Source organism: Serinus canaria, chromosome 1 (genome assembly GCF_022539315.1).
Source record: "Serinus canaria isolate serCan28SL12 chromosome 1, serCan2020, whole genome shotgun sequence".
In the NCBI taxonomy this organism is placed as follows: Eukaryota; Metazoa; Chordata; class Aves; order Passeriformes; family Fringillidae; genus Serinus; species Serinus canaria.
In genome coordinates, this window is record NC_066313.1 from 29,063,003 (window position 1) to 29,080,083 (window position 17,081).

Consider the following 17,081-nt stretch of genomic DNA (forward strand, 5'->3'; position numbering starts at 1 on the left):
CCTCTCATTCCTCATTCCTCTTTTTTTTTTGATAAAATCTATTTGGACCCTCACCAATCCAGGACCCATGGGACCAAAATCTGTTCTGGCTGCATAGCTGCAAAATTGGCAGGAAGCTGAAGATGCTACATTTAATTTTTGTTCTTTTCTTGTGTCTGTTTTTCCTTTTTCACTCAAATTTACCCACAGTAGCTGAGGATGAGAGTGGGGGTATATTTAACTTGGGTTAATATGGTCCTTCTGAGGGCAGACTACAAGGCAGAGGAGGTATTGACATTGCTGGTTTTCAGCTCTTCAGGTGCTCCAAACAACTCTGGCAGAACAGAAGCTGTCATTAGAAAGCTCTAAGTGAAATAACAATATACCTACATCTGGACAATCTCATTTTTTTTCCTGGGGCTTGTATAAGATATACCACAGAGCCTTGGTTTTGAGAGAAAATGGACCCAGTTTTCTGGAAAATGTAATTTGTTTCAGGGTTGGCAAGAGGCAGGCTGCAAATTTAGGCATCTGAAAGGAATCAGCGATCACTTTTGAAAATCTTGATCAAAATGTTTCTCATGGACAGGCATGAAATAGGAATCCACAAGCAGCAGCACCACAGGCTGTTTGTTATTACAGATTACCATTTAGCACATCCTGTTCTAATTTAGGTCAGGCAAAGCTAATCCTGAAATTATCTATTTCTTAAACCAGCCTTGTGTGTCTGTGCCTTTGCACATGTGTGCACAAACAGAATAGGTAATTGTTTCTGGAAAATAATATGGCTAGGGGATACCTTGCCTGGTTTTCTTTCTCAGGGAGAGGCAGGGATCCGAGTTGTTGTGTCAGATTTTTCTCCCCAGGAAAGTAGGAGGGTACTGAATGACATGGGGATTGTATAGAATGGGAAAGCAAATGCTTTGGGCTCCCAAAATACGAGAAGGCACTTACTGTGTTAGATACTTACCTGCTGTGGTTAGTTTAGGGCCCAGCAGAGTCCCTGCAGGGAAGTCTGTAGCTAGAGGCCCTGCTACTCTCTTAGGGTACAGACTACTTTTGGAAGTAAAAAAAGGGTACTTTGGAGAAAAAGCCAAAGCTTCTGGAAACTGACACTTATTTTCCATGGATGGCTAACATGAGTCATGACTTGCTGAGCATTTAAGGTCTGTCTCTGTTTCTAGTTTTTCTAGCATTCCTAATGTTTCCAGTACTTATATCTACCTGATACCAGGCACATTTAGATTAGATGTTATGTGGAAATTCTTTACTCAGAGGGTGGTGAAACACTGGAACAGGTTGCCCCATTCCTGTAAATGTTCAAGACCAGGTTCAAGTCTGTTGCAAGAACTTCATGAAAAAGCAGTAAAAGAGGGTAAATTCTGGCTTGCAATATTCCAGTCAAAACAGCCTGTATCATGCCTACTGTCCTGGTGTCAGCTGGGACAAGGTTAATTTTCTTCTTTATTAAACCACCTACCTATTTGGAAAATGGAGCTGGCTGGTGGGAAGATGTGTAATGATCGAATAATGTCTACATTTGATGCAGGATCATCATTTGGCATTTGGGCGTCTTGAAGACACAGTAACAGTCAGGAGAGACAAGAGCTGGGGCTCTCAGCTACATACCCCCTATTTTGATGCATAATATCATGCAGGTCTCACATTTCTCCCTGATTTTCCTTTCTGCTATTTTATTATTTTTTTTTTTTTTTGTCCCTCTTGCTCCTGACCCCATCCAGAATAATAGAATTGGCTGGATCAGGGTCAGGTAACTTCTTGCTTGATTGTACTGCTAACAGAAAAATCCAAACAAGCCATGCTGAATTTTATTCCTGAGGCTTATTCTTGAGAAAACTGTTTTTGCTCCTGGGGAAGTCAATGGAAGTCTAATTAATCCCAGATGTTTAATAATAAATAGCACTTCCTTTTGGGAGAGCTGAACAAAAGCAGTGTGAAAACTATTAATTAATCGGGTTTGACTCTGTCATCAAGTTTAATTCCAGACATACTAGTCAAGTGAATACTGGCTCTGAGAAGGAGATTGTCCTGCTTGACACAGCAGCCATAAACTTGGTGTGTGGCAGATTAAACAGTGTCTGGGCACACAGCTCAGCTTGCCTTCACACCAAGGGAAAAGCACAGCAACTTCAACATCAGACTTCCAGCTAGTTCCTGGATTGCTGCTTGTGCAATCTACTAGACTGGAGACTAAAGACTTGCCTTTATTTCCCTACTTGAATAAAGGCTTGAGCCAATGATGGGCTCAAGCATGGACTTTTGTAGATGTTAGATCAGACCCCACTGGTGCTGAGGATTTGTACAAATTCGTAGAACCACAGAATCACAGAATGGTTTGGGTTGGAAAGGACTTGAAAGACCACCTAGTTCCAATCCCATTGCCGTGGTCAGGGACAACTTCCTCTAGACCAGGTTGATCAAAGCACCATCCAGCCTGGCATTGGACACTTCCAGGGATGGATTATCCACATTATCCTCTGAAAAACCTATTCTGAATTTTTTCCTTCATCTTCAGCAGATCTTCTGGGTCTCCATTGGCTGCTCTCTAAGATATGGAACAGCTGTTCCTTCTTCAGGACCAGAAGGTAAAGGTCAAAGGTGGAGTCTGAACACCATAGCAAAAAATAGGAAGGCTTTTCTTTTCATCTGTGGAGCATTTCAAACCAGTGATTTAATATATTCACAACCCTCTGCTTTTTACAAAATTCAAATATGTTTTTATTATACAAAATTCCACAGTGAAATCCACCAGCCAGTTTCTTACATAGCTGCTTTAAAAATAGAATTATACACCTTTTTGTAGTGTGTTAATTTTCATATTCACTAGCTTGAAGAAACAGAAATGAAGCAGCAATTTGACTCTGAGTTATTTACCTGGACAGGTTTTGGTTTGACCTCCATTTCTGTTATGTGCCTTAATGTACAGTTTGTGGCATTAACAGAAGACCTGATGTAGTTACTTTTGAAGCCATTGCACCCTAGTAGCAGGTCAAGCTCCCACTGTTGTGAGCTTTTCTTCACTTCAAAAGGGCGAATTTTCTGTCAGGGTAGGGAACAAAATACATGTCTGTGTCAACTTTTAGCAACGTAGCATGTTAGCTGTGTTAAACCCATCACAGAATGAGGATCTAGATAACTTTTCTTACAGCCTGCCCTCTAGACTATAATGTCCTTTTAGAGTGACACAGTGAACATCTGATCTGAATAATGGCACGGGACTAGGTTCCCTGTGTATCATTTGACAATGGTATGTTTTTGCAGTCTAACCTTCCATGACCTTTAAAAATAGATATATTATTCTCCTATATTGAAATGCAGCTGTAGGCTGTGAATTTCCCACAGTTTTCCTTAGAAACGTAAGCATTTCAGTCCAATTCTAGCTGGTTGAAATTCATTCTCCAAGATTTTTCTTTTGCAAAGTATTCACCCCAGAGATTAATTTCTTCACATTATACCCAGTTAAATATGTATTGCACATGAGAGACAAATTTCTTCTCTTTTAGTTAAACTGTGAACCTGTGGCCTTCTGAGCAGATCTGGGTAACATATCAGCAGTTGCTTCATGCTTGAGATTTCTTTTACATCCCTAGTGGATACTAAGTGCCAGAACTAATTGACCTCATCTACCTCTCATTCTTGCCCCAGTGACTGGAGCATCATCCTAGCAGAAAAAAAAGAGATCCAAAGAGGTTCCTACCACATGGTCTTTGGTTTCCATTGTCAGCTGTCTAAATGGTAGGCAGGTGCACAATGGACGCTACTTATCATTTCCATTTGGGTTTGGTCTGGTTTGTTTTTAGCTAAATTCTCATTGTTTTGCAACTCGAGAGTAATTTGCAACCAACTTCACTGAGTGAAGATTGTGTTTTGACCCACTCTGGCACATCTTTGTATGATTTCAGTTTAAGAAGGGTTAGGAGGTGGCCAGCTGGGTAAAAGCAAAGCTCAGACCAAACTGAAACATCTTGTGGAGGCACATATCTTTGAGAAGGGATTTCCTAATTGGCTGATGGCATCATCTGAGCTTAGAGAAAACTCTCAGGTCTCAAGACCTTACAGGCCTTTTTCTTTTGAGCTGGTTTAAATTACCCAACCCTCAAAACAAGAGCAGAATTTTACTGAGGCCTCTTCTAACACTGCGTAATCTTTCAAGCAGATCTGCATGTGAATGAAGCAAGTGCAAAACAGATCAAATCCTCCTTCTGGCTCCTGCAACCCAGACCAGTACAGTGGTGCAGGTCAGGGACACTTCAAAACCATCGTAAAATCCACAATTAAAACTCAAATATGAAAATTTTATCCTTCATTTCTACACAGTGTCAGGGTAGCACCTGTTTTCTTCAGTTTTCAGGGTGTTGTGTGTTCCTATGCTTTAAACTGGTGGCTAAAGTTTTGCCTTCGGAAGCAAAAAAATGAACCCACACCAATGATGATCACAGATAAAACTAATACAGATGTTAATATAATGAGGATGTTGATTTTCTTCAGATCCTCTTTTTCACAGTCTTCTGGTTTAATGTCCTCAATGTGCATTTCTTCCCAATACCCAAAGCTCCGAATGTACTGACACGTTAAGTGCTCCACATTTGGGATCTGGACATTTTTGTTCTGGATCATTGATGAAAGCCAGATGTTTCCACAGCAGTTGAGTGGGTTCCCAGAGAGATACAAGTTTTTCAGTGAATTTTCTAATGCTAAAATGTTGCTGTCCTGTAATGTACTGAACCTGTTGTTCCGTAGGTCTAGAACTTCCAGTGGGGTGTCACTACTCCACTTAGGCAGCCAGTTCAGCTGATTTTCAGAGAGGTTTAAATGTTTAAGGTGACTAAAACAAGGCAAGTCAATATTTAAATCTATCAGACTGTTGCCATGTAAATACAAGTATTCCAGAGACTTTTCCAGTCCTGCTAGTGCTTTAAGTTCTATTTTCAGTCCAGGGTTCATGGAGAGATCCAAGACAAGCAGTGGAGTCTTGTGGAAGGTGCGTGCTGGTAGGATGTTCAGCATGTTGTCAGCTAGATACAAGTACTGGAGAGCAGGAGAGTTGACAAACGACACACAACCGCTGTCCTCTCCAGCCAGTCTTTGCTTAGCTAGTCCCGAGTACATGTGGCAAAGGCTGATGTTATTGCTCTGTAGGTTAAGAAGTCTCAGGCTAGGAAGACTGGAAAAGATGTCAAATTGCAGGGTCTGAAGGTTGTTGTTTTGAACATGAAACTCCCTCAAATTTGGCAAAGCACCAGCATCGAGGAGAAGGTTCTGCAAAGCATTGTAGCTCAAGTCAAGGACAGTTAGGGAGACCAATGCACTGTCATAACTTACTGCAAATGCCTGAAGACAGTTTCTGCTGAGATTAAGGGTGTCAAGGGACAACATTGACTCAAAGAACCCATCTGGAATGGATTTGATTTTATTATAACTTAAATCTAAATATACAAGCTGGGATAAATAAAAAGAACTTGTATTTTTACTTCGCTTCTGATCAAGAAGATGAAAAGAAGCACCAAGCCATTCATTATCCATGTAGTCCATTTTATTATAAGGGGTTTCAGCAGTGAGCTGGATTAAATTATTTGATAAATTCAGAGTTACCAGTTTATTTACCTGAGGGAAGACTGGGAAGTGAAACAATTTGTTTTCACTAAGATCCAGATACCTTAAACTATATTCATCATTTGACTTTGTGATGCTGAAGGTCTCAATGCTATTCCTGCTAAGGTCAAGTACCTCCAACTGCCTGAGGTTGAAATCAGAGATGCAAGTAATTGAATTTGTGGAGAGATTGAGTTTGGAAAGGTTGGCTAGAGTCTCGAAAGCACCTTCTTCTATTTCCATGATGATATTTCTCTGAAGATCTATCTCCACAAGACTGGGAGATCCCTGAAACATCTTGTGTGATATCATTACAATACTGTTGTCTGCCAAGGAAAGATATTGCAGTGTTGGAGCTTGATTAATGAAATACTTGGCCATCCCACTGTAGAGATTGTTGTGGGACAAGTCCATTATTTCCACCTTGGGCAAAAGTCCAATCCCCTCTGTCCCGTTCTGAGCAAGCTCATGCAAATGATTATTGGCTAAATTTATTTCCAGCAAACTCGTCATGTGTGCAAACACTCCAGACGTGATGAAGCTTATCTGGTTGAAGCTTAAATCCAAATACTGGAGGGAAGTGTAGAATGATAATGGTATTTCAGGGATGCTTTGAATCAGGTTTCCAGACAGATCTATTTTGTTTACATTCGGATGGAGCTCATGAGGGATTTGGTGGAGGTCTTTGTTGTGGCAAAGTGCCTGTGAATTTGCCTGCCAGAAAAGGAGAGAAAAGGGGTTGTCATGTGGCAAATTAAAAATAATTTTGCATGATCTATATAAGGAAAATAACATTCAAGATCTAGGCAGAACCTCCTCCTGAAACACTGATCCCACCACTTTATCTGAGCAGTCAGACAGCAAGAGCAACAATCCAAACACCTCTCTGCAGCTAACAACACTCTTTTCATTTTAAAGGCATCACTGACTTACAACAGTAGACTTTTATCTGTGTTTGATACCTACTGAATGCTCTCCTTTTTGTACCTTTCTCCTGGACTCTTTTTAATAGTCCCAAGTGAAGGAGTTTTGCCCATTTTCCATTGCAATCAAGCACCATTTCTTCATTTATCTTCTGATGTTTAATTTTCTCACTTTCATCTCTGTATTAGATTTTTTGAACTCACCTTCCAAGTGTAAGCTCTACTTGAAAAAGCTTCATGCTGTTGAGAGTGTGGGTCCCAAAGCAAAGAGGTGGAAAAACATATCCTACATCACAAAACCTGTCTCTCCTTCATAGTCACACCCTCAGATATTCAACCATGTATTCCGTTAGCCATGGCTTAGTTTAGTAAAGCACCTTTATCCAAAATGGGGCATTCAATGGCTGGAATATTTCTGATGCAAGTTTCCAAACTCTTCCTGCTTTTACTATCCATGTTTATCCTTTTGCCAAAGTAACAGTTCCCTTCTTCTTGCATGGGGAGAGCGCCTTGTGAAAGCGCTGACAACACTCACAAGACACAACATGGAAAAGACAAATTCTGTAAAGCCAGCACTCAAGAGAGAAAAAAGCTTTGAGGTGCAGTGAGGGTCATACTTTTTCAGGCCAATTCTCAGCAGCAGATAGAGGAAAAAAACCAAATGTCAAAATCAAATCCATCTTCCAGAAGCAAGTCTGTTTAATAGCAGCTAGGATTGAGTTTGTGTCCAGGCCAAATTTGGAGTGTGTGTTCATAAGGAAGATTGAGAACATGAACATGAGCATCCTTGCATAAATATCAGGCTATATTTTGTTAATAACGAGAACATAGAGCAGTGTGAGGAAGTGGAAAGTGATAGGCTTAGGTGGCATCTAATTTACTGGAGGAAAACTCTTGTCATGAATGTGTTTGGATGTCTGGGCCATATAGTATTTGTAGAAAGATCAGAAAGGAAAGAAATAAAGAAAAAAGTATGTTGAATCTTAATTTTTGTGGCGAAGTAGGATCCAGATGGCATGACACAAAGCTTTTCAGATATTAAAGAAAGATTAAAAGTAAAAACAATTAAAACCTATATGTTTCATGTGAACTTCGAGGTGAATGAAGTGGCACATCTGCTTTTGGAGAAGTGTGGCACTAGTCAGTCTTTTGTGAATCTCTTTTGCATAATCTAAATTTTGGAGACATCACAAAAATGTGTCAGAGAAGTACAAGTGCTCATCTGAACTCTAGATATAGTCAGACTGCTCCACAATCCTTCCCATAATGCATCTTTCCAAAAGATCCCAAGTAAATTGACTACAAAAACCTGAAACCCTTTTTACCCCCCTCCAATTCACTTAAATCTCCTCCAGCTAAAAATATTAGGGAGAAAAAAAGGAAATTTTCTGGCCTCTGCCTAACATTATTTCTTCCCTACAAAGCCATTGTAGAATTGCTCATTTTGAGCTAAAATATGCCTAGATTTGGGCTTAGCTCCAAGGCATGAGAACGAAGCTTTTTTTATTTGGTTTGTGGAAGAGGAAGAAGCCAGAAGGATAAAAAATTCTAGAGTGAAAAAGCAGCAGGTACTTTGCAGCCTAAGGCAGATGCCAGGTTTCTTCAGACACTCTGAGCCAAATCTCAACAAGTGTAGAGCCCCCTTCACTCCTTCTGGGAGAAAGTGTCTTAGCAAAGTTCTGATCTAACTAACTCCTGTCAATGCCAGCCAGCTGGTTTTCATGGAAGTCAATGCTTGAGAGGTCAGCCCCAGATCACCATGTATCTTGCAGGATTTGGCCTTTAATCTGCATCCATGGAACTGTCCCAGGAGTAAAAGAGGCAGATAAAATCTATGCTTCCCACTGCCTGCCCTTTGCTCCTGTAGCAGTTCCCCAATCATATTTCTTTTAAAACTATCATTCTTTTCACTATTTTGATCCTCACCATATTTCTTATCTTCTGCACCTTCTTTACCCTGCTGGGGCTCAAACTGCATGAATTACATCCTCATCAGGAACAGGAAGAAAAGATATAGCACATCTCAGTGGGATGGAGCATCTCTTTGGTGTATCTCCCCTCCTCCCACCTCTTAGCCCAATGGGTTCTGACTTCATCTTTTTTGCCAGTGTTGCCATCAGTTTATTTCAAGTCCATTGTCAAGAAGTACTGCAGGGTGAGGAGCATTTGGTCCCTTCAGGATCTGGTCCCACTTGTGTGCTGGCTAAAAAATGATCCAACAGCTCAAAAGCTAAGCATCATTTGGATTCTTGTTTCAGTTCTTCACTGCTCAGCACTGGGAGGAAGCTGTCATCCATGTTCATAAGAGCCCTACAAAAAAAGCAGCTGGATCCAAGCCTCCACTCCCATTCTCCTTTGTCAACTCCTGAACATTGGAACCAAAGAATTTGGGCTGCAGGCACTTGGCACTGACCTGGACTTGTGTGGTGTCCATGGGCATTCCCAGAAGAGCTGCCCAGGTGGAGTCTCAAATCAAACCTCTGCAGTTTGCGCAGGCACCCACATCAGCTGACCTGTGATATCTGGTCGTGCACATGTTCTTGCACCACCTCAATCCAAGGTAAGACAGAATTTCCTAAATCCCTTCCCTTCTGAAAATTATTTCAAAGCTTATCACGAATTAGCCAAAACATCTTACTTTGGGAGGCAGAACATGCTCTAATTGAAGCCTTGCCTGACCTTGGAAGGCATCATGAGTTAGGAAGAACCTCCTGACATTTAAGCTGTGCCTTGTTTTGCAAACAAGTAGATATGCCATAACTTGTGTAATCAGTGCAGCTCACACCTGTGTCAAGGGTCTGGTAGGGACTGCTGACTTCCTAAAACCTCCTCTAGAGTTCTTGTTCAATGACAGAAGTACTAGTGGTGAGTCAGAGACAGGCACAAGTTTCTGACTCATGCCTTTTCGAGGAGACTTGGGATGAAAGTATTAAATTCTGAGCCCTTGCTGTTCTGAAGGTGTCGCCACAGGGAAAGTGCCTTGTGAAACAGTGAGGCTGTGATGAAAAATAGTAATTCAGGACTTCAATAAATCTAGCAGTTAATCCAGTAGCTCCTTCTTTCTTTAAATGGTGTTTGGATTTGCATGCATCCTTTGTTGGAGCAAACATCCAGCAAAGGAAGATGATCAACATTGACATCTGCAGTGCTGAGCTGTTCATTTATTCGAGATGAGCATCCGAGCCTTTGACTGCAGCTTTCTGTCAGAGCTAAATTTATCTAAGTTAACTGCTTAGAGCCTTGGGTCGCTGGCTTGGTGAAACCAGTTTATGCTGGAGTGCTGGAAACAAGCACATGTTTACTTCACAGCAGTCAGCCGGGTCTGTGACCCTTCCAAAAACTGGAATGGGACAAGTGTGCTTGGGTTATTGTGTGTCTTGCCCAGCCTTCACTTTACTGTGATACATGGGACCCAAGCTTCATCAGACTTCCCTCTCCAGCCAATGAACTGAGCTACTCAGTCAAGTAGATTCCCAAGATTGCTCTCTATAAATTAGGTTTTAATTTCTTTGGAATTCAGGAAGTGCAGCAACACAGCAGGTGGGTAGGAATGCATTGGGTCCCATAAGGGAGTTGTGTACAGCTAGTAAATAGGGGTTTTTTTCCTATTTTGGAAATTTTTGAAGATTTTTTCTAAGCAGCTTCAATATTCAGGGGAAAAAAAAGGTACTTTTAAAAGCCTGTTACAGTCAGAAATACTTTGATAGGGAAGGGAGAAAGTTCAGGTCTGAATAACATTTATAATATTGTACCAGGTGCTTGCAAAAATCCATGGAGGAAATTTTGTACTGGAGCAAGAGGCTTTGTCACTTCTTTTTCCTCCAGCAGAAGACAGGTGAACTTCCCTGGCAGCAATGCTGTGTCAGGGCAGAGGAGGTCAGTCTCCCTGCTATTACAAAAGGGCTGGTATGGAGGTGTTTCACAGAAGATTCTTTATTTAGAGCACAAATAACTTAGGCCTGATAGAAAGGAGCTGCTTTTAGGTCTAAGTCTTTTCTCTGTCTCAGTCCCAGAACCCCTGTATGGTCTTAGGGAAATCAGGTCAAATTTCTTTTAACCAGCTCCCCTTTAGAAAAAACCCAAACACAATGATCCTTCTTCCCACCTTACCCCTCCTCCACCCCTCTTATGTGCTGTCACTACAAAAAGGACCTAGCCTGAGAAGTGCCTTCTACCCATCCCCTAACCCACCTCTGCCACCACAGAAAGTCTGGTCCTGCAGGATTTCCCTTTTCAGAGACCATGGCTGTTTTCACAGTGCCTGCAATGGGGGTGTCCCAGCCTCGCTGCAGATCCCAAAGGGCTGAAGAGGAATCCCCCCTTACCGTTTCACAGGGTGTCCCCTCCGTGGGATGATAGTTAAAGGTTCCTGTGTTCACCACTGCCAGCAAGAAGATGATGTTCAGTTTCATGGTTCTGAAGGCAAAAGAAATTATGGTTAGATTTCAAACAGAACACAGAGGTCAACAGATGTAAAAGCTGGCACCAGATCATCATCTAATATGGAGATGGCCACAAGCAATGCAATAAATTAGGATCTCTGAGCCTACTACACTTGTGACTTACCTGTGTAGCTCTGTGTTCCTTTGAGCCTGGTGGCAAAAGGAAGATGCAAGACATTTAATGGGTTTGTGCGGTTCCAGATGCTGCCTACATGACATCCAGGCCACCCAGTGAAGTCCAGATGCTCATGCTGGGCAGTGTGTCTGGCATCACGTAGAAAGAGCTCTCAAATGGAAATGGTTTCTGTTTAGATCCAACAAATTAAGTTGAGGGTATTAGCCACAACAGGACAGCACCCTGACAGACAGTCTTCTGTCATGCAGAAGATGATTTCAGATGGTTTGTGAGTTCAGGTTTGTATTTATTACTTTGTGCTGCCCTCTAGGGCTGAAGCACCTGTGTAATTGCTGGTTTCCTCCCTTCCTTCTGCTAAGCACTGCTGCTGGGAAACCCACCTTTGCACAGGTTTTCCCATTGTTTTTCCTAGAGCTACAAGCCTGAACTGTTGCAACACAATTTTCCTGGGGTTGAAATAATATGCCAAAGATCTGGGCTCTTAACTTCTCATTTGCTTTGCAATGCACTCTGAAATGAGAGGCAAAATCACAGAATCACAGAATCACAGAATCACAGAATGCTTTGGGTTGGAAGGGCCCTTAAAGGTCCTCTGGCTCCAGCCCCTCTGCCGTGTTAGGGACACCTTCCTGCAGACCAGGTTGCTGGTCCAGCCATGAAAATGCCATGCAAAGACAACAGGGGAGGGCATGATTAGGTGCAATGGACAGAAAAATCCACATTAAGCTCCGTCAGTGAGATTATCACAACCCCAGACAGGCTCCCCTTGACTGGGCTGGTGTCAGACTCGTTTTGACCACCTTCCCTCAAGCACGTCGTGTCTTGATCTTCCCTCATCCAGAGCTGGCTGCAGTGCTGGTTTTGGCATTCTTCCTGGACTCAAGCTCTCTATCTGCAACCCCCTCGGGGTGAGCAGGGAACTTATGCTGAAGCTGGGGACTTCAGTGGTGTTCAGAGGTTTAAATTCCTTTGAGATGCTCTGTGTTTAGAGTTTGCCCTGTCAGCAGTGTGCAATAGCGCTTGCAATGCACAGACGCTTTTGCAAGAAAAACCTCAAACATTTGAGGCCTCCATGAGAAAAAAGATATATTTCTAAAAATAGGAGATTTTGATTTAATTTAGAGATGGACTACTAATATCATACCTGTAATGAAGAGCAACAAGTGACCAGGATGACTGCAGCTTTGCATTTTCTACAACGGATGTTCGGAGCACTTTGGGAAGTTTGGATTTGCGGGGATAAAAATAGCAGAGATTTTGTTGGTTGAGCTTTTTAAAAACCCAGCTCAGTTCCTCAGGCTGTTTTACCAAGCGACCAAACAGTTGTGCCAGGTGAACTGTGAAGAAGAGCCTGGACAGAAACAAATGCCAAACCAGGAGGGAAGGGCATGCACTGATTCTGCTGCTCAGGACTTTGCTTCATTAAAATCACAGCCAAGTCAAGTCTGCATACTGAACTAAGGACTCCTACATCTCCTCTAACCCCAGCATGGCTTTTCTCCTATCTTTTGAAGCTGGTGCCTTCATTGTTTCTCACTCTGTCCTCTCTCTACTTGCACGTGTATCAGGTGTTTAGCCAACAGAACTTCCCCACCAGAAATTAACATTTTCAATTATTTGGATACATGGGGTTTAGCCAGATATCCTATTTTATTCACCTTTTTTTTTTTTTCCTACTCCTCTCTACAGGAAAGAAAAAAAATAAAGCAACAATTGCATGAAATTCACCAGGCTGGAGACTTGCTGAGCAAGGGGCTGGGTGAAGGGACAGTAGGAGATGGGAAAATGAAAACACTTTTATCATCATAAAGTGATTTGCAGATTAAACTATCTGACACTGAAAACAAACTATCTCCCTGGAAACGCAGTTCCCGGGAAAACTCAAGTTCAGGAACTAAACCACAGTAATTTCTCATGATATTTTAGTGCAGCAAAAAGAGAGAAAAAACGAACTTTTAATTCAGCAATTTGTTTTCTTTGGCAGTGGAATCAGTATCTGGGAAAAGGTCTATTCAATTTATGTGATCCAGCAGGAGGAAAATTGAGGTGAGGGTAGTTACTTCTGGTAGATCTGATTGCATGATGCTGATACCCCCCCTTGAATCTATCCATCATTATATTAGTAAAAGGTAAAATACTGATACAATCACTGAAATGGAAATATCTGCTTTAAAAAGAGATTACTTGTTTTGAATTTCTTTTACTGAAACTTAAAGGATTTCAGCATTTTAGAGTAATAAATTGATTTTAAAGTTTAAATGATTGCATCTTAATTTAAAAAAACCCATAAATAAATTTCCTCTGTTGTGGAAAACCTAACTTTTGATTCTATTTAAGGAAACATATTTACACTTTCATCAAAAATACTTTTGGCAAAATGCACCAGGGTTTGGCTTCATAAATGCATCTGTGACTTTTATATAAATAAGGATTTTCTAAAACTTTACCAGTTCCAAATACTGTCTAAGCGTTAATTCCTGTGGTAACAATCCAGATGCAGCAAAACCCTCTCAGTAAGTCATTGTTCACCCAAGGTGACATTCAAGCTGTCGGGATCTTAAGAGTAGCACAATAATGCTGCCATCTCACACCTCGTGCTCCAACAGGGAGAGCTCAATGACAGTGCTGATAGTAAGGAGAGCAGAGGAGCCAAACAGCCTTTTGCCCATTTTACCCGGGGCTCTGAGAGTTGCCCAAGGCTGTGCTAAGATTCCTTGTCAGGGAGCTGGGAGAGTGGCATTTAATCAGTGTACAAGGCTGATCGCTGCAGCACTCCTGGTTCAGAGCTCCCTAATGCAGCAATTCCACAAACAGACTAAAGTCCTGTAAAGAAGGAAAAAATACCCAGACATGTCCCCATCTTTGACTACTGCAAGCACAGAGAATAATAACAAAAACCTGGCTTATGACAACTGCATTGTTGTAAACTAATCGGCGCCTCCTTAACATAAGGGATCTGACTCTCTGCAGTGCAAGTCCCTGATGGGTTAAATACACAGCTGTGTGCATAGAGCCATCTACACAGTGTGTTCAGCCAGTTCCTCAGCCTATCCATAAACACAGTATATTTTATTTATACAGTACCTTCCTCATCCGTGTTACTTTCAAAAAGCTCTAAGTTGCCAGAGCCCCCACCTCTCCTGCAGTCAAAAGCTCAACTTTCCAGCATGCTCCCAGGTTTGCCTGCATCTCCACATACCTGCTCTGTGGCTGGAGGAGGAGGAGGAGGAGCAGGATTCACCTCTGCTTGCAGCCTTCTGTCTCACAGACTCTCCCAGCAGCTTTTCCAGGGCAAGTCGAGGAAGAGTTTACTCAGGGAAGTCGTACCTCTCTTGCATGCCAGCTGACTAAAACTCTGTGAGCTCCGAGAGAAGTTTGAAGTCACAGGGAAAAAAAATACTCCCCATAGACCAGTCCGTGAATTCATTCCTTTGCAGTCACGATCCCTTATGTATTCCCAGGCTCCCACAAGCGTGTGAATGCATACCTCTGTAATTGTTTTAAAATGTGTGTGTCCTCTGAGCTTCTCTTTATTTTCCATTTCGTCCATTCAGTCTTGGCTTATTTCCTGCAGTTTCTCAGCTGGTAATTACGCTCCTCTCGTATTGACACATGAAACACTCAGTAAATTCCACAAAAAAGATCCCCTCTGCAGGCTTTGCAGACACGTGCTTGTCTCTGAAGTCATCCCTGCCTGTCCCACAGCTGTCAGCTTGCAGATTCCCAGGGGATGGAGTGAATCAGGGGCACTGAGCTAGTCGTAAACCCAAAACTCCACATCCATTCAGAATGGGATGCACAGGAAAAGGGTATATGGGAGGGAAGCTTCCCAGTGGGGACAACACATATGTTTGGTTTCCCAGCAGCTCAGTTGTGTCTCTGTGGCAGAGCAGTGGGATGACCAAACGCACCCTTGGGGGAAAGGATAAATTCAATTTAATGCTTGAATGGGAAATAATGTAAATGCCTTCCAGAAAGGGCAGTGGGATGCAGTTTTCTTTCTTTTCCTTGGGTGTGAGGCTCTCTTTTGTTTCAGAAGCAATGCACTTGTGCAAACCAATGGGGTACCTGCAGATTTCCTGTTTTGTCTCTTTCTGTTTAGACATGCCCTGGTACCAGGGCAGGGGTGCAAACTCTGCAGGATAGTTTTTCACAGCAGTGCAAACCTCTGAGAGAGTTTGGCCAGCTCCACAGTGGGTGTCTCAGGACCAAACTGAGGGTTGGGCTCCCCAGCCAAGGCACAGCCCTGCCTGGGTCACCCAGCCAGAGAGCTCCTGCAAGCACTGGTGACCAAAGCAAATCTCCCAGGGATCACTGCAAATCTCCTTCCCTGGATGCATAAAGAATATCTGGACTGAGTCACTTCCTGCCTGGAGGAGAGTTTTGCCTTCAGCGTTGTGTGTTTTCCCCTCTTTCCACTGCCATTATGGACTAAGAATTTGGGTGAACTGAGGAAAAAGGGGGCTTCTGGCTCCCTTCTACAGGACAGCATCAATCCTGTCCATGTTTCCTGGATCTGTTTATTAAAATTAAATAAAACCCATGTCCTTTAACATCACCTGCCAAACAGCTTTGTGGGTTCTGCTCAACATATACTGGCTCCTCTGCTACAGGTTAGTGTTCATTCTCTTTGGCACACCAGATCCTGGCAAGGTCACTTCACACCTGCACCATACTGTGAGATTCAAGATGAAAATGTCTAGAGATGTGAAAGATGTGGTTTGTTAAATGTTGCAATGAGTACATTTTGCGTGAGTTACTGCAATAAGACTGTAATAAGGATAGTCAATTTAAAAGTAATGTGTCTATCATGGGAAAGAAGTAAACAATAGTGACACACGTTCTTAATTATATCATGTATGATAATGAACATGTATAGCTGTATATGTATATTTTCATTTATACAGTACCTTCCTCGTCCGTGTTACTTTCAAAAAGCTGCAGCTCTAAGTTGCCAGAGCCCCCACCTCACCTGCAGTCAAAAGCTCAACTTTCCAGCATGCTCCCAGGTTTGCCTGCATCTCCACATACCTGCTCTGTGGCTGGAGGAGGAGGAGGAGGAGCAGGATTCACCTCTGCTTGCAGCCTTCTATCTCACAGACTCTCCCAGCAGCTTTTCCAGGGCAAGGAAGGCAAACTCAAGGAAGAGTTTACTCAGGGAAGTTGTACCTCTCTTGCATGCCAGCTGACTAAAACTCTGTGAGCTCCGAGAGAAGTTTGAAGTCACAGGGAAAAAAAAGTACTCCCCATAGACCAGTCTGTGAATTCATTCCTTTGCAGTCTTTTGTATTCCCAGGCTCCCACAAGCATGTGGATACATACCTCTGTAACTGTTTTAAAATGTGTGTGTCCTCTGAGCTTCTCTTTATTTTCCATATTTTTTAATGGCCAAATGGTTTAAAAATTAGTTGGAGAACTATTTCTCATTGAATTATTTTGGCAACAGAAGCGTATCTGGAGGAGTTTGCTTTTGTGCCACAGATCCAAAACTTTATTGAGGACTTCAGAATAGCACTTATAAAGAACACAGGGGGTCCAAAAAATACAAAGCACAGTATCAATGAGTGAGCATGTGGTCTGAAAGCCCCAGTGACCCTGTGCTGGGCCTCAAGTGGGAGTCCACTATAGCTGTATCTTGTGGCATGGTGCCTCATGACAGTGGTGGTGCTATTTGGTTTGGCATCAGCTCGACACTGATGTGTTGATGTCTGTCTCTCACCCAAGTTGCACCTCCCCTCATGCTGTCTTATTTTGCTGGGACTGACAGAGGGATGTCACCCAGGAGATATTGTCACCCCTTCTGTAATCACACCAGGGCAGCCTGATGACCAACTCCATGTCACAGCAGCCAAGCCTGGAGAATGGCTGCATTCGTGCTGCTCAGAGATGTGGGGCCAGTTGCATTATTCAGGTGGTGCATGGCTAACTAAAGGAAAATGGCCTGTCACAGAAAGGATAGCAAGTCTCCTGATGATGAATTTCAGACTT

General features: G+C 42.5%; 1 protein-coding gene across 4 annotated transcripts; it reads right to left on the reverse strand.

The window, feature by feature from the left end:
• Positions 1–2,665: 2,665 nt before the first annotated feature.
• On the reverse strand, positions 2,666–16,313 carry LRRC32 (leucine rich repeat containing 32). 4 transcript variants are annotated; one of them, XM_030235185.2, is made up of 3 exons: positions 11,082–11,861; positions 10,841–10,931; positions 2,666–6,306 (listed from the first exon to the last, which is right to left on the reverse strand). In XM_030235185.2, exons 1-3 carry the CDS (start codon positions 11,174–11,176, stop codon positions 4,366–4,368), a joined length of 2,127 nt encoding a protein of 708 aa, XP_030091045.2. In that variant the 5' UTR covers positions 11,177–11,861; the 3' UTR covers positions 2,666–4,365. The 4 variants fall into 4 exon arrangements, with proteins under 4 accessions (XP_030091045.2, XP_009100942.2, XP_030091046.2 ...); XM_009102694.4 differs by lacking the exon at positions 11,082–11,861 and adding an exon at positions 16,125–16,313 and having other exon boundaries at positions 2,667–6,306; XM_030235186.2 differs by lacking the exon at positions 11,082–11,861 and adding an exon at positions 14,293–14,895 and having other exon boundaries at positions 2,667–6,306.
• Between the last annotated feature and the right edge of the window lie 768 nt (positions 16,314–17,081).